Source organism: Trichosurus vulpecula, chromosome 5 (assembly GCF_011100635.1).
Source record: "Trichosurus vulpecula isolate mTriVul1 chromosome 5, mTriVul1.pri, whole genome shotgun sequence".
Classification (NCBI taxonomy): Eukaryota; Metazoa; Chordata; class Mammalia; order Diprotodontia; family Phalangeridae; genus Trichosurus; species Trichosurus vulpecula.
Genome location: NC_050577.1, coordinates 105,465,017 through 105,483,251, shown reverse-complemented (window position 1 = coordinate 105,483,251; position 18,235 = coordinate 105,465,017). Strand labels below are relative to the sequence as shown.

The following is an 18,235-nucleotide window of genomic DNA, read 5'->3' as shown; positions in this document are numbered from 1 at the left end:
CCAGAATCAGTCCTTGTACACTGTGGCTGTTACTTTGTACAATGTTCTCCTGATTTTGTTCACTTCACTCAGCATCAGTTCACATAAGTCTTTCCAGGTTTTCCTGAAGTCTGTCTCTTTGAATCATTCTTATAGCACAGTAATGTTCCATTACAATCATATACCACTGCTTGTTCAGCCATTCCCCAATTTATGGACATCCCCTTAATTTCCAATTCTTTGCCATCACAAAAAGAGATGCTCTTAATATTTTTGTACAAATAGGTTCTTTCCACCCCAAACTTTTTCTTAATCTCTTTTCGCTGGATCAAAGAGTATGCACATTTTTATAGCCCTTTGTGCATAGTTCAAATGGCTTTCTAGAATGATGGTATCAGTTCACAACTCCACCAACACTATATTAGTGGGTCCTTTTTCTCACACCCCTCCTGCATTTATTATTTTTCTTTTTCTGTCATATTAGCCCATTTGACAGGTGTGAGGTGGTATCTCAAGAGTTGTTTTTAATTTGCATTTCTCAAATCAATAGTGATTGACAGCATTTTTCGTATGATTTTAGAAAGCTTTGATTTCTTTATCTGAAAACTGCCTGTTTATTTCCTTTGACCACTTATCAATTAGAGAATAACTTGAATCACTTTAAATTTGAATCATTTTTCTGTATATTTTAGAAATGAGGCCTTTATCTGAGACACTGGCTGTAAATATTGTTTCTCTGATTTTTGCTTTTCTTCTAATCTTGGATGCATTGGTATTGTTTATGCAAACTTTTTTTGATTTAATATAGTCAAAAATTGTCCATTTTCATCTTGTAATTGCTCTCTATCTCTTGTTTGGTCATAAATTCTACCCTTCTCCATAGATGTGATAGGTAAACTATTCCTTGCTCTCCTGATTTGCTTATGGTATCACATTCTGTGTTTAGATCATGTACCCAATTTTGATTTTTTTCATGGTATATGGTGTAAGATGTTGGTCTATCCCCAGTTTCTGCCAAATTGTTTTCTAGTTTTCCCAGCACTTTTTGTCAAATTGTGAGCTATTGTTCCAAAACCAGGGTCTTTTGGTTTGTTGTGTGCCTGATGTATTTCACTGATCGCTCTATTTCTTTTCTTTCTTTTTTTTAAAGAGGCGTCCAGTCTGGTTTGTTTCCATCACATACATTACATTCGCCTAACCAAATGAAGGTGCATTCAATATAGAATATTTCCTGCAATAGTTACAGTGTTTCGTGTTTCCTCTCACAGTATATTTTGGTGCAAAGCACTAGGAAGGCTAAGTATTTTTCTCTCTACAGAGGCATTTTATTCTTATAACCTTGTGATCTTCAATATTTTTAGATTTTATACAAAAAGTAAATGGAACCAGGCTCCCTCCTAATTACAGGTATGACCCTGTTATAAAAAGCTGATATATTTTCTCTTGAATCTTGTGAAATTAGGACAATTTGACAGAAATCTCTAAAAACCCAAAGTGAGTGAGTTTCCGAAAACGTTCAAAATGTTGGTACACAGAAACATGCCATGAAATTTGTAATAATTGGTTTGCCTTCCCCCCCAAATATTGATCTATTATAAATTAGAAGTGAATTCATTGGAAAAGAATACATTATTTTGCAAATGCTATAGCAAAAATCAAATGTTATCTAAAGTAGTTGCTTGAAATTTTCTTAGGAGAAAAGTTTTCTTGGTTTCTGTTTTCTTCCTTCCTATTTAGCAATATTTAAAGAAATAAAACCAGCACCATAAGAATGCTTGTGCATGGATTGTCTGTAAATGTAATATATCAGTAAGATATTTTCTACCTTTATATTAACATGAGGAAATGTGTTGCCCACTTTAGAAAAATAGAAACTGAAAAATTAAGTTGCATGTATCATTAAAGTGCTTGTGTATAAAATTTTAAGAGAAATAGTGGAATGTTTGATTTTCATAAAAACCTCATGTTTACAAATTAAAGGTGTTAGTATGAACCATGCATGAAAATGAACTGGAACTTTATACTATTTTTTGTACAATGAATCTTTTCATTATACTAGAAAATCAGTTGGAGATGAACTGATGTGAGGACAAGTACTAATATTCAACTAAAAGTTTCTCTTAATAGACTGTTCTTAGCATTCATTCACTGGAGAAAAATTTGAAATCATGCACACAACCTGGATGAAAATCTTGCCAAATAAAGTGAAAGTATGATAGAACTTCTTTGTCAAATAACACTACCAGCAGAGATATTCCCTCAGGTTGTTGACTGCCTGCATCTTCTGATCTTTAAGGGAAAACAAATTTCACAGTTTTTTGTTTTTAGATACAGTAGGATGAACCTGTAGACCAGATGCACAAAGTAAGACAAGTTATGATATAGGTAGAATAAAGCTACTTGAAAATATTTGAAGAGGCAATGGCCTTAGAAACATGTAGTCAGATGGTTATTAATTAGTGAGAAAAGAGCAGTGACAGTTGAATATTCATGAAAATATTTTTCTTTTTTCCTTATAGTACCATTTGAAGAAGTTAGTGGTTCTAAAACCAATTTAAACTCTTTCCACACAAATGAACTCCAAACCTTTCCCTACATCACTTGAAGTTATCAGACAAGAGTCTTAGATCTTGTACTCCTGCCTTTGGTTTTATTTACTTCAAGTGAAATTAGAAGCATTTGCCTTATGACTTTTCTTATGATGTTCAAGGTAAGTCTTTTTTTGCAAATGCCTTTCCATACTTACTGCATCTGTGAAGAGACAAGTTTTTGTGACTTTTACTTCAATGCCAAATCAACTACTTTATATTTTTTGTTGGGAGAATTGGGAGTTCCATCATGTTTTGAATTGTTTTGCTTTGCTTTTCCCTTGGAGGGCCCCAAACCCACTTTATTTAGAACAAAATCAAGGGACTTTTTTATAGCTCTGATTCCTAAACTGGCTGTGATTTTCCCAAGATATGATGATTTTTTTGTGAACCACAGTTATGTGCCTTATCATATCATGTTTCATAAGTACAAAGTGGACATTTATAAAATTTAACATAAATATTGTTTCCATTTGTGTGCAACTCAATGCGTTTAGTCAAGTTCTGTTTGGAAGTAAATTGGCATTTACAAAGTTTACAGTAAAGCAGCCTGATGTCAAAGTCGGCTGAAACTTTTGGTTTCCTGATTTTTTGCTGGCTATCTACAGTAGAAGGACTCATTGATTTAGGGCTGAGCCTTGCTTAACTTTATTTTTCTGTGCTGCTGGTGTGTTTTCTTTTCTTATTTGAATGATTTGTTCCTTTTAATTCATTCTGTGCAGAATGGGTAATAGAAGGGGGTGGAGATTCTACATTCTGATGGTTCATCTTTTACTTTTATTTCTGTGCTGTTGGCAGTATCATTAGAGCCTTTCTCTCTTTTAGAGTTTATTCCAGATAGAGTTGTCTTGTGGACAATTTTCATGTCTTTTAAGCATTATTTTTGAACTATATTTCCTCTTGCAAAGAACATATTTGGATGCAGTTAAATTGTATTCAGCCTGAAGACTTGGAACAAAAGCTGCTTAGGCTTTGTAGCTACACCAGGCGTAATTGAATCCCTCCTCAGTTTTCTATGAACTTCATCAAAATGCCTGCTTACATTCGATTTTGTAGCGAATGGTTTATAACATACTGGACAACTCCTCCTCAGCATTAGGAGAACATTTTTATTGCGTCCTTTGGTAGAGGAGTGGTTCAGATTGTTTCATGTTGCAATATACTTCTTTAGTTCTTCCATCTTTTTAACGTGCCAACAAACACTGTGTCTGGAGTTGAATTCTTTTCTAGAAGACAAGAAATCAACTGGTGGCCAAAATCAGAGTTATCAGAAGTTTTCAAGTCAGTGGGTAGTTCCTGAGGCTGTTCACCAGAAGTTGGTATTGCTTCAGGAGCAACTGTTTCTGCAGGAGGGGGCTCTACAATTTTTACTTCTGTATGGGGAGCTGGAGTTGTTTTGGACTGTTCAATGTAAGGTTCTTACATCTGCATTTGAGTTTGATCAGGAGAATTACTTGACTCAGTGACCTTAGCTGGATTATTAGTCCTTGAAAAATATTGAAACACTGCATTCTGATTAGTTTCAATGGGTTCTAGCCTAATAATATATTCTTGCTTATCCACGCTTGGATAAATGCCTTCTAGGAGATCATGTATGGCTTGGCTTTATCACTTACACCGGGAAGGTTGTCATTCCTCTGGAGACTTGGAGGGCAGTAGAATATTTTATGAGTAATTTGGTAATACTCTGAAGAGATTACAATAATTTACATTGAAAAATTGTATCCGCGTCTCTTAATAAAATGTGTTTTAGTTGTTTAGTTCCTGATCAAAAACATTCATTAATCTGCTGAATGCCAGATTTGGAAGTCTGCAGGGGTTGCTGTAACAAAAGAGGATCTCCAGGAGATCCAAGAGGATCTCCAGATCTCCTTCTATAGTTTGAGGCCCCTCTTTGAGACTCTTCTGTCAACTCCCGGTGTTGGTGGGCAGAAAGCAGGAAGGCGGGACGGGGGGCGGGGGGGGGGGGGTCAGTGGGGCCAGACTAGCGTGGGAGGCGACCCCTGCCACCTGGTACAGCCCCCCGCCGACCCCCAGCGCTCGCCAACCCCCTCCCCACCCCAGCTGGCGCTCACTCCCTGATGCCAAGGCGCAATGTGGGGCGCTTCCAAAGAATCCCCGCCGGGATGGGGCTGGGGCGGCTGCGGTTACGGCTCTATTTATAGATTTGATTACTGCTTTATAACATAGTTTGAGATCTGGTACGGCTAGACCACTTTCCGTCACTTTCCGTCACTTTTTTCACTTTTTTTTTTCATCGACTCCCTTGATACTCTTGACCTTTTGTTTTTCCAGATGAATTTTGTTATTATTTCAAGCTCTATAAAATAATTTTTTGGTAGTTTGATTGGCATGGAACTGAATATGTAAATTAATTTAGGTAGAATTATCGTTTTTATATTGGCTGGGCCTACCCATGAGCTATGAACATTTTTCCTGTTGTTTAGATCTGACTTTATGTGTGTGAAAAGTGTTTTGTAATTGTGTGTATGTAATTCCTGGGTTTGTCTTGGCAGGTAGATTCCCAAGTATTTTATATTGTCTACAATTATTTTAAATGGAATTTCTATTTGTATCTCTTGCTGCTTGGACTTTGTTGGTGATATATAGAAATGCTAATAAATTATGTAGGTTTTTTTTTATCCAGCAACTTTGCTAAAGTTAATTACTTCAATAATTTTTTTTAGTTGATTCTCTAGGATTCTCTAAGTATACCATCATATCATCTGCAAAGAGTGATAGTTTTGTTTCCTCATTGCCTCTTCTAATTCCTTTAATTTCTTTTTCTTCTATTATTGCTATAGCTAACATTTCTAGTATGATATTGTATAATAGTGGTGATATTGGGCATCCTTGCTTCACCCCTGGTCTTACTGCGAAAGGTTTTAGTTTATCCCCATTTTTTTTACATGAAAACTTTTTTACTATGACAAAGACATCATATAGTTTTTATGATCTTGGTCTTTCCTTCTTGCCTTTGTACAAGGCCAAAAGAGAAACATTTGCAACTTTTGCAACCTTGAATCGGACTCCAGGAATATCACCAACAGCATGACCTTTTCGACCAAATCCAGCAACCAAAACTTCATCATTTTCCTCAATAAAGTTCAAGCAGCCATTATTGGGAACAAAGGCAGTGATTTTTTTTTGCCATTCTTAAATCAGCTGGACTCTCACACACTTCCTGATGGCAGAATTGGGCTGTTTGGCTTCCACACCAACTTTTTCCAAAACAATCCCTTTGGAATGAGATGCTCCTCCAAATGGGTTGGCCTTCAAGGCAGTGCCCAAATGAGATTTCTTGTATTGTTTGTCATGCCACTTTTGGTCTCTCCTGTGGCTTCGGAGTTTTCGAGCAGTATGAAGACCACGGCACTTACCCATGCTGCCGCCTTCCGGGCTGAGAGAAAAGAGAGAAGCAGTTTATCCCCATTAAAGATAATCCTTGATCATGTCTTTAGAAAGTTACTATTTGTCATTTTAATGAAAGCTCCATCTATTCCTATCCTAACTCATGTTTTTTATTAGGAATGGGTGTTGTACTGTGTCAAAGGCTTTTTTTCTGCACCACTTAAGATAATCTTAAGATAATATTATCTTAAGATAATATTTCTGTTGGTTTTATTATTGATATGGCCAATTATGCAGATAGTTATCCTAATATTGAACCAGCCCTACATTCCTGGTATAAATCCCACCTGGTTATAGTGTATGATCCTGGTCATATATTGCTATAATCTTCTCGCTAGTATTTTACTTAAAGTTTTTGCATCAATATTCATTAGGGAAATTGAGCTATAGTTTTCTTTCCTCTGATTTGGTTCTTCCTGATTTAGGTATCTGTACCGTATTTGTGTCATAAAAGGAATTTGGTAGGACTCCTTCTTTGCCTATTTTCCCTAATCGTTTATGTAGTGTTGGAATTAATTGTTCTTTAAATGTTTGATAGCATTCACTTGTGAATCCATTTGGTCCTGGGAATTTTTTTTCTGAAGGAGTTCATTGATGGCTTCTTCTATTTCTTTTTCTAAAATGAGGATATTTTAGTATTCTATATCTTCTGTTAATTGGGGCAATTTATATTTTTGTAAATATTTATCCATTTCACTCAGATTGTCAGACTTATTGGCATACAATTGGGCAAAATAGCTCCCAGTTATTGCTTTAATTTTCCTCTTCATTGGTGGTAAATTCACCCTTTTTATTCTTGATACATGTTATTTGATTTTCTTTTTTCTTTTAAAAAAATCAAATTAACCAATGTTTTATCTATTTTATAGTTTTTAAAAAATAAAACCAGCTCTTAGTTTTATTTATTATTTGAATGGTTTTCTTACATTCAGTTTTATTAATCTCTCCTTTGATTTTCAGGATTTCCTATTTTTTGTTCAATGGGGGATTTTTAATTTGTTCTTTTTCTAACTTTTTTTAGCACACCCAATTTGTCAGTCTGGTCTTTCTCTACTTTACTGATGTAAGTGTTTAGAGATATAAATTTTCCTCTAAGTACTGCTTTGGCTGCATCCCATAAATTTTGGCATGTGAGCTCATTGTTGCATTCTGTCTTTTTTTAAAAGTTGAATCAATTTATTTTAAGTTTGCAACATTCAGTTTCACAAGCTCTTGAGTTCCAGATTTTCTCCTCCTTCCTCTCCTTCCCCTTCCCCCCCCCCCAAGACAGCATGCAGTCTGATATAAGGCTCTACATATACATTCTCATTAAACATATTTTCACATTAGTCATGTTGAAAAGAAGAATTATAACCAATGGAATGAACCATGAGAAAGAAGAAAAAAACAAAAGAGAGAGCAAATAATTTGCTTCAATCTGCATTCAGACTCCATAATTCTTTCTCTGGATATGGATAGCATTTTCCATCTTGAGCCTTTTGGAGTTGACTTAGAACCTTGCATTGCTGAGAAAAGTCAAGTGTATCAAAGTTAGTGATCGAACAATGTGTCTATAAGTGTGCACAATCTTCTCCTGGTTCTGCTTCACTCACTCAGCATCAGTTCATATAAGTCTTTCCAGGTGTTTCTGAAGTCTGTCTGCTCATCATTTCTTATAGCACAATATATTCCATTACATTCACATACCACAACTTCTTCAGCCATTCCCCAGTTGATGGACATTCCCTCAATTTCCAATTCTTTGCCACTACAAAAAGAGCTGCTATAAATATTTTTGTACATGTGGATCCTTTTTCCATTTGTATGATCTCTGGGATACAGCCCTAGAAGTGATATTGCTGGGTCAAGGGTGCCATTCTCTTTGATGAAATTATTGGTTGATTCTATCATTTGTTCTTTGACCTACTTATTTTTTAGGATTAGATTCTTTAGTTTTCAATTAATTTTTAAGCTATCTTTCCATGGCCTTTTATTGCATGTGATTTTTATTGCATCATCATCTAAAAAGGTTACATTTAATATTTCTGCCCTTCTGCATGTGATTGTGGGGTTTTTATGCCCTCTTGTGTAGTTAATTTTGTGTAGGGGCCATGTACCAATGAGAAAAAGGTACACTCCTTTCTATCCCCAACTAATTTTCTTCAGAGCTCTATTATATCCAACTTTTCTAAAATTATATTCACCCCCTTAATTTCTTCTTGTTTATTTTGTGATTAGATTTATTGAAGTTGGAGAGAGGGAGGTTGAGGTCCTCCACCAATAGAGTTTTACTGTGCATTTATTCCTATAATTCATTTAATTTCTCCTTTAGAAATCTGGATGCTATAGCATTTGGTACAAACATGTTTAGTATTGCTATTACTTCATGGTCTATGGTACCTTTTAGCAAGATGTAGTTTCCTTCCTTGTCTCTTTAAATTAGATCTATTTTTTGCTTTTCCTTTATCTGAAATCATGATTGCTACCCCTGATTTTTTTTTTACTTCAGCTGAAGCATAATATATTCTACTCCAGCTTTTTACCTTGATTCTGTATGTGTGTCTCTGCTTTAAATGTGTTTCTTATAAACAGCATGTTGTAGGATTCTGGTTTTTAATCTACTTTTGTTTTATGGGTGAGTTCATCCTGTTCACATTCACAGTTATGATTACATTGTGTATTTCCCTCCATCCTATTTTTTCCCTCTTTATATACTTTTCTCTCTCTTTCCTTTCACCCTGTCCCTCCTCACCAGTGTTTTGCTTCTCACCACCACCTCCCTCAATCTGCCCTCCCTTCTCTCAGCCCCCTCTATTGTCTCCCTCCCCTCCTACTTCCCAACTGAGTGTATATGTTATTCCCTTTTTGAGCCATATCTGTTGAGAGTAAGAGTCAAACCATGTTCACCCTGCCCCCCTTCTCTTCCTGCACTGTAACAGGTCTTTAGAACCTCTGCATGTGATATAATTTACTCCTTTCTACCTCGCCCTTTTCTCTTCTTCCAATGCAATTCTCCTTCTCACCCCTTAAGTTTTTTTTTATATTATCCCATCAAAGCCAACTTATACCTGCACTCTGTCTCTATGAATACTTATTTTATCTGCTATTACAGAGATACAGTTCTTAAGAGTTACAAGTATCATCTTTCTTTACAGGGATGTAAGCAGTTTAATCTTATTCAATAACTTGTGTTTTTTTCTTTATCCTTTAATTTAGAAGCTGCTAAATCCTGTGTAATTCTGACTGTGGCTCCTTGATATTTGAATTCACTCTTGTTGCTTGCAGTATTTTTTCCTTGACCTGAGAGTTCTGGAATTTGGCTACAATGTTCCTGGGAGTTTTCATTTTGGGATTTCTTTTAGGCGGTGTTTGGTTGATTCTTTTAATTACTATTTAACCCTCTCTTTCTAGGATATCAGACTGTTTTCCTTGATAATATCTTGAAAGTTGCTGTCCAGGCTGTTTTATTTTTGGATCAAGGCTTTCAGGTAGTCCATTAGTTCTTAAATGATCTCTCCTGGACTGATTTTCCAGGTTGATTGCTTTTCCAATGAGGCATTTTTCATTTTCTTCTCTCTTTTCATTCTTTTGATTTTGTTCGATTGATTCTTGATGTCTCATATAGAGTCATTAGCTTCCACTTGCCCAATTCTAATTTGTAAGGAATTATTTTCTTTGGTTAGATTGTTGTATCTCCTTTTCTATTTGGCTTTTTCTACCTTTTAAGGAGTTGTTTTCTTCAGTCAGTCTTTTTTCATTTTTTGTGCTTCCTTTACCAAGCTCTTAACTCTTTTTTTTCCATGATTCTCTTGCATAACTCTAATTCTTTTCCCAATTTTTTTACCTCACTTATTTGATCTTTAAATTCCCTTTTGAGCTCTTCCAGGAGTTCCTTTTGGGCCTGAGACCAATTCCTATTTATCTTTGAGGCTTTTCATGTAGTCACTTTGACATTGTTGTCCTCCTCTGAATTTATGTTTTGATCTTCACTGTCACCATAGTAACTTTCTATGGTCAGGGTTTTTTTTTCTTCACATTTTTTTAGTGTATTTCATGACTTTTAAAGTTGAGTTCTGCTCTTGGGGTTGTGGGGCCCTATCCCAAGCTTCTTACACTGGAGCCCACCCACTGTCTTGCTTCACAGACATCTCTGGGGCTGGCAGCTTGCCTGATAATGCAAGATCTAGAGCCCACAGCACTGGACTGCTGTGCCACTGACCCGTTGAAGTGGCTGGATGGCCTCGGTTGCTGGTCTGTGGTGGGTTCAGGGGGCTTCTGCTGGCTTGCCTGCACATGATATGCACTGGGCTGCAATCACTTTTTTCTTAAGTGAAACAGACCTTTCCTGATGTTCATCTAAGTTATTTGGGCTGGAAAATTGTTTAACCCCATCATTTTGTGGTTTCTGTCACTCCAGATTTTGTTTTGAGGTGTGATTTAAAATGGTTTTGAGGGGAACTGGGGAGAGCTCAGGTAACTTCTTGTGTTTTCCAAACCATTTTGGCTCCACCTCCTAGAAATTGTTTCCTAGCTTCAATGACTTCTTTCCTGAAAGCAAATGCAGAAGGACAGTGACAAATGTAGATTTTAGCATAGGCAGAGCCTCTTCTTGATAATATTGGTACAGTGAAACAGATGATTTACTGTCTCTTTCTTAATTGGGGTTACATGGAAACTAATATTATAGGATGGTGAGTGTTCCAAGAGGATGGAAAGAAAAAGGAACCTAGATTTGAGCCGTATTGAAGGATTCTGAATCCTGTCTTTGTTCTTCATACTTGATTGGCACAGTGAGCAGATCTCTGGGCCTGCAGTTAGGAAGACCTGAGTTCACATACAGCCTCAGACTCTTACCAGGTGGGCAAGTAACTTAACCTATGTCTGCCCATAGCTGTAAAATGGAAATCAAGAGAAGTATTTGTAAAGCGCTTAACACTGTACCTGACATATAGCAGATGCTTACTAAATGCTTGTTTCTTTCTTTGGGTGCAGAGTCAACATCATGCCTTACTTCTTTATCTGGAACATTCCCAGGAATGCCTGTTTCAGCTTGTTATTACCCACAATGAGGAGAATTGAGTGTACAAAAGGGTGGGCAGCTAAAATCGTTTCCCCAATCATCCATGCCAAATAAGCGTCTGGCAGTAAGAAGCCCAACAGTATGATAAAAAAGGCAACCAAATATGCAATGAAGAGAAAGAGGAAAGAGAGGATGATTTTGGTTGCTCTCACATGAGCCTCAGTGCTTGGGTCTCTGGAGCCAGTGCCATTGTTCTGCATCTGTTTGGTGTGTCTTCTCAGGGAGAGGATGATCAGAATATAGGAAATCAAGGACAGAAAAAAGGGCATGACCATCCAGAGGACAGTAAAGATATACTTGAAAAAATAAGCACTTTTCGTTTCCCTATTGTCTTCAGTGCAGTTTGCTTTGGGTGTCATTTGTCTGTAACTAAAAGTATCACCAAATTCTTTGATCAGTATAGGTGTACTGAAGAAAGAGAAGAGCACAGAGGCCAGGAGAATCCATCTAACCACATGGGAAACCCTCCACTTGAGCCAGAAGAAGGCATGGTAGGAGAAATTGGCAATCTTCAGGCAGTAGAAGATACTGAGGCAGGCGGCCAAAGAGATGCTTAAGAAGTTAACAAAAGTCCATAACATAGAAATTATGTGCATTACTATGCTTGTTTCATTCAAATTGGTATTGTATGTTAAAACATCAGCTATGAGTATGCAAAGCAAACAAATCCTGGAGATGGCCAGGCTGGTAATGACAGATTCAGACAAAGACATTTTCTTGCTTTTGACCAAGCTGATACAGTTCACTGACCAGATAAAGCCATTACAGCAAATACCCAAAATTGACTCACTGATCGTCAAAATCATAAACAGGCTTTGGGCTATCTTGGTCATGTTTGCAGAAGGACTGTCAGTCCTGATTTTGGATCTCTGCTTGGCTACCTTCCTGTTATTCCAGAGTTTCTTTGACCTGGGTTCAGAAGAGGGAGATGCTTGCTGCTCCTCTCTGGTAGTAGTCTTCTCTTTTCTCCAATGGTTATGTTCCTGCCTTGAGAGGATAGGATAGAGGGTATCTAAGCTGAAGAGCTGTCATCAGGAGACCTTCACGGTTTCCTTCCAAGAAGATCTGTTGTTGTATTGTAGACCAGCCTTTGAGTCAGTCAGCGACTTGGGTTGTCACTTTATATTAATGGATGAAAGACCAAACAGGTTTTTGCTAAGATGCAAATGGGTGCAGAATTCTGTGTCACACTGAGAAAGGAGGGGTGAGAGTCACATGAAGGAGAATGGTTTGTGCCCCAAAGAGGGGAGGATCCAATTCCACCTAAAGAGTAGGTTTTCTCATTTCAGACAAGGGAAGGAAGTTGGGGCAGCTAGGTGGCGCAGTGAGTAGAACACCAGCCCTGGAGTCAGGAGGACCTGAGTTTAAATATGACTCCAGACACTTGACCCACTTACTAGCTGTGTGACCTTGGGCAAGTCACTTAACCCCAATTGCCTTGTCTTCCCCCTTCAAAAAAAAAAAGAATGAGAATCACTCAAAGGCAACTATTAAGATAATTACTATTAAGTACTACTAGTAATTAAGTACTATTAGCAATGGTAATAAAGTACTTAATTACTTAATGATATTAGGATATCATTAATATTGGCTTATCTCAGATTTCTCCTCATATATCATGTATAGCTTAGGATGAAATTTAGAGAAATACCTCCCTATTTTACAAGTGAGGAAACTGAGGCAGACAGAGATTAAGTGGCAAAAGGACTTGTATGTACAAAAATATTTATAGCTGCTTTTTTTTTGTGGTGGCAAAGAATTGGAAACCAAGGGGATGCCCATCAATTGGGGAATATCTAGACAAGTTGTGGTATATGAATGTAATGGAAAACTATCGTGCTATAAGAAATGAGGAGCAGATGGACTTCATAATAACCTGGAAAGTTATATATGATCTGATGCTAAGTGATCAGAGCAGAACCAGGGGAACATTATTCATGATTACAGATACACAGTATCTGTGATGACTAACTTTGATAGACTTGGCTCTTCTCAGCAATGCAAGGTTCTAAGACAACTCCAAAAGATTCATGATGGAAAAAGCTATCCACATCCAGAGAAAGAATTATGGAGTCTGAATGCAGATTGAAGCAAACTGTTTGCGCTCTCTCTCTCTCTCATTTTGTTTCTTCTTTCTTATAGTTCATTCCATTGGTTATAATTCTTCTTTATAACTTGACTATTGTGAAAGTAAGTTTAATGTGAAGGTATATGTAGAACCTATATTGTATTACATGCTGTCTTGGGGGGTGGGGAGAGGGAGGGAGAGAAAATTTGGAACTGAAAAACTTGTGGAACTGAGTGTTGTAAACTAAAAATAAATTTATAAAAAACAAAACAAAACAAAAAACAAAGCAATGGTGGTAGGAGATTCCACGTTGTAAATATGCTCATATAGAATCAAATATTATAATGATATTTATTAAATCATTTAAATTGTTATGTAGGAATAAAGAGTTTTCTTTTTTTTAAAATTTATTTATTTATTTTTAGTTTACCACACACGGTTCTACATAATTTTGAATTCCAGATTTTCTCCCCTCCCTCCCCCCTCCCTTCCCAAGACGGCATGGAATCTCATATAACTACCATGTATAACTTCGCATTGAATTAATTTATACACTAGTCAAGTTGTGGAGAAGGATTATGACCAATGGAATGAATCATGAGAAAGAAGAAACAGAACCAAAAAAAAAAACCCCAAAAACAAAAACAAAAGAGAAGCAAAAAAGGTGAGCATGTAGTGTGCCTCAATCTGTATTCAAACTTCACAGTTCTTTCTCTGGATGAAGATATCATTCTCCATCGTGAGTCCCCTGGAGTTGTCCTTGCACGTTAGGTTGCTGAGAAGAGGGAAGTATGTCAGGGTTGGTCCTCACGGAATCCATATAGCTGTGGCTGTGCCCGACGTTCTCCTGGCTCTGCTCCGCTCACTCAGCATTATGTCGTATAGGTTTTTCCAGGTTGTTACGAAGTCCGTATCATCCCCATTTCTTATGGCACAATAGTATTCCATCACCTTCATATACCACAGCTTGTTCAGCCATTCCCCAATTGATGGGCATCCCTTTGATTTCCAATTCTTGGCTACCACAAAAAGAGCCGCTATAAATATCCTTGTACATATGGGTCCTTTTCCCACTTGTGTGATTTCTTTGGGACACAACCCTAGAAGTGGTATTGCTGGGTCAAAGGGTATGAACATTTCTATAGCCCTTTGGGCATAGTTCCAAATTGCTCTCCAAAATGGCTGAATCAGCTCACAACTCCACCAGCAATGCAACAATGTTCCAAAGGAATAAAGAGTTTTCTAATGCTAGTATTTCCTAGAGAATACAAACTCCCCTGAAGCCCAGACATATATTCCATGTTAAGTAAGGTTCATTGTAGGCTGGGCCCACTGATGGGTCAATATCTCTGTTGTAGTCATTTGTATGTTGAAGTTAATGCTTATGGAAGATTAGCTTGAGGATGTAGGAGGGCAAAGGAATGCAGTTTTTTCTGAACCCATCCATTTTCCCCATCTTCCACCTCTATGAGTAAAAGGTCGTCTGGCTTAATCTTGTGGTCTACATTTCTTCAGGTTGTTTAGCCTCAGGAATTTCTGTTTCAGGTAGGTTTTCCTTTCCTAGAATGAGGATGAATGAGTTCACAGAGGGTTAGGCAACTAAAATGATCTTTACTGTCATCTGAGTCATTATGGGGTCTGGCAAGAAAACCCTCAGCATCCCAGTGAGGAAAGTAACAAAGTATAAAAAAAACAGGAAGAGGAAGATGACTTTCGTGGTTCTCATTGATGCTGCTTCTCCTGGTTGTGTCTCCCTAGGGAAAAGGATGAGAAGGAGAGAGGCGATCAGGGACACAGCCAAAGGAATCAGGGTCCAAAGGAAACCAAGGAAGTCGGTGCCATGATCTTAAATATTGAATCAATAATATTTAATAATTGACAATTACTAATTAATAATAATTAATTTAATTAAATATTAAATTAAACATTAAATTTACAGACCAATGACACTGTGCTAAAGAAGGAGGAGACAGTGGAGTCCAATAGCATCCAGATAACCCCATGGGAAACCTTCTACTTGAGCCAGAGGAAGGCCAAATGGGGGAAACTGGCAATCTCCAGGCAGTAGAGAACACTGAGACAGGCAGCAAAGCAAATGCTTAAGTAGTTAACAACTGTTTAAAGAGTAGGAAGAATTTCTACTATTATTAAGTTATTCTGTGACTTGGGATAGAGTACCAGTAAAATACTATGGACTGTGGTGATCTACTGTATGAAGATCCTAGAGAAAGCCAGGTTTGTGATGATGAAATCAAAGAAACTTGCTTTCTCTTGACCCAACTGATGGAATTCAACAGGCCAATGAAGCCATTCACCAAAGCCCCAGAATAAACTCAATGCTTTTCAACATCACATAGAATGTTGGAGCTACACTTAGCATGGCTGCAAGACAATCATCTCTAACTCCTACTGATTTCTCTGCTGATCTATGATGTCTTTGTTCCTCTGTATCTTCTTTGCCATTCTTTAGTTTCCTTCACCTCAATTAAGAACAGACAGCTCGGTGGTGAATGGATAGAACACTAGGACTGGATTCAGAAAGATTCATCTTCCTAAGTTCAAATCCAGCCTCAGACACTTACTAGCTGTATGACCCTGGGCAAGTCACTTAATCCCATTTGCCTAAATTTTATCATCTGTGAAAATAGCTGGAGAAGGAAATGTCAAACCACTCCAGTGTCTCTGCCAAGAATACCCCAAATTGGGTCACAAAGAGTCTGAAACAACTGAGTAAAAACAAAAACATAGTCAAGAACACTGAGATTCCAGTTGCTCTATTCAGGTAATAGGGCAGCTCAGTGAATAGAGCACTGGATTTGGAATCAGGAAGACTCCTGTTCATGAGTTCAAATTTGGTGTCAGACACTATTTTTGTGACCCTGGGCAAGTCATTTAATTTTCTTTGCCTCAGTTCCTCATCTGTAAAAAAAATGAGCTGAAGAAGGAAAGGGCAAACCACTCTAGTAATCTTTGCCAAGAAAATCCTAAATGGGGTCACGAAGAGTGGGAAATGGCTGAACAACAACTGTCCAGAGTATCCAGGCCTTTTTAGGACCAGCCTTGTGACAGATATCAGGAGATTGACCTTGGCTCCTTCAAAGCAGGTGTAGTGTTACTCTTCAGCTCAGTATTCAAAGCTGTCCTCCTCTCAGTGATTTGGATTGTAAATCTATTTGATGGATGAAAAACCATGCAGCTCTTTACTAAGATGCAAATGATGTGATGTTCAGTGTCAAAACTAGAAGGGTTGGTGTAACATAAAGGAAAGTTATTAGTGTCTCTAAGAGAATTCAGTTCCACGTAGAGGGTAGGTTCCCACATCAAGTACAGAGAATAAAAGGATCAGGTGAGGAGAAGCAATGTAGTGGCAATGGGGAGATGGCAAGATGGCCAGAGTACAGGGGGGGAAGGTTGTATGGGATCACTCAGAAACATGACTGGTTATTATTATACTGAATTAAAAGCACATGCAAAGGGAATTAGCCAATATTTCAGTGCAAGAAAGGCCACTGTCACATACTGAGGGGTCAGTATCATATTTATAATAACCAATTACAAAATCACAGAATTTGAGAGTTAGAAAGGATTTCAGTAGCAGTGGTTTTCAGTTGTAGCTGACTCACTGTGATCCCATTTGGGGTTTTCTTGGCAAAAATATTGGAGTGGTTTGCCATTTCCATCTCCAGCTTATTTTATAGATGAGGGAACTGAGGCAAATGGGCTTAAGTGACATGCTCAGCATCACTCACCTAGTAAGTGTCCATGGCTGGATTTGAACTCAGGAAGATGAATCTTCCTGACTCCAGATCCAGCCCTCTATTCACTGAACCACTTAGCTGCTTTGGGAAGACGAGAGGATAGAAACACATTATGAAGTGCAGATGGTGAAAAAGCAAAAGATATCAACAAAAGCTTATTTGCAAAAATAAAAAAAAAATTGGGGGGTGGTTACCTAAAACATACGAGAGAGGCTCATGGCAAATATAAGTAGGCTAGAGCATATTACCAACAAATGACTAAATGGCAGAAAGTGGACCTGTCATGTGGCAAGAATAAGAGATAATGGATGGAGAGCTTGCATGTGACATTGATATCCCTATGCTAATTTTCTTGTAGTGACAAGGAGACACACTTCAGAATTTTTGTTGTTGTTCAGTTGCATCCAACTCTCTGTGACACCATTTGGGATTTTCTTGGCACAGATACTGGAGTAGTTTGCCATTTCCTTCTCCAGCTCATTTCACACATGACGAAACTGAGGCAAACAGGGTTAAGTGACTTGCCCAGCATCACATAGCTAATAAGTGTCTGAGGCTAGATTTGAACTCAGGTGTTCCTGACTTTAGGCCCAGAGCTTTTATCCAGTGAGCCACCTGTGATTTAGAATACAAGTCAATAAAGGGCTGTGTTCTGTACATAAATTACAAACTTGGGCAGGGAGAAGCATAAAATACCTCAGAAAGGTGTGTCTCTGTGGAAGCAAGTGGACTTGTGAAGAGAAACCCTTTCATACAAGTACTTACAGTGTATAGAAAACAATTAGTCATGTGGGTTCACAAGAGAGCAGTCTTTGAGTCTAGGGCAATAGCTATTTTTCAGAGAGGGATCACTTAGACTTTATAATCTGCTAGCCAGCAACTGTCAGAGTAATTTGATGATTTGCTTGGAAAGAGGATTGTATCAGTAAGGCAATAAACACAACATCAATGATAATCGTGAATATGCCTATGTAGTTCTGTATCACAAAGTGTGAGAGACTCTCCATATAGAAGGTAAAAGAAGTATAACTTTTATTTAGACACCAGAGAATCATATCCCATAACCAAATGTTCAGCTCTCAAACCCAGTTAGCCCACTTTGTCATAACAGCAAGGAACTTAAAATACCATAACACAGAATTTGGAATTCACAGTTTTAAAAACAGATGTTCAAAAACAAACAAAAATGTTTTTGCATGCAACTAGAAAATAAGATACACAGACAATGGGGTGTAGAAATTTATCTTGCCCTACAAGAAAGGAAGGGAAAAGGGGATGTGAGGGGAGTGGGGTGACAGAGGGGAGCGCTGACTGGGGAACAGGACAACCAGAATATACGCCATCTTGGAGTGGGTGGGAGGGTAGAAATGGG

The 18,235-nt window shown here is 37.7% G+C and overlaps 1 protein-coding gene and 2 pseudogenes across 1 annotated transcript; all 3 read right to left on the bottom strand.

Annotated features, from left to right (window-relative positions):
* Positions 1-2,589: 2,589 nt before the first annotated feature.
* LOC118851025 lies at positions 2,590-4,998 on the bottom strand (annotated as a pseudogene).
* Positions 4,999-5,516: 518 nt separating this feature from the next.
* LOC118849704 lies at positions 5,517-5,957 on the bottom strand (annotated as a pseudogene).
* Positions 5,958-10,964: 5,007 nt separating this feature from the next.
* On the bottom strand, positions 10,965-11,870 carry LOC118851024 (taste receptor type 2 member 3-like). Its single transcript, XM_036760616.1, has one exon. It carries the CDS (start codon positions 11,868-11,870, stop codon positions 10,965-10,967), a length of 906 nt encoding a protein of 301 aa, XP_036616511.1.
* Positions 11,871-18,235: the final 6,365 nt, after the last annotated feature.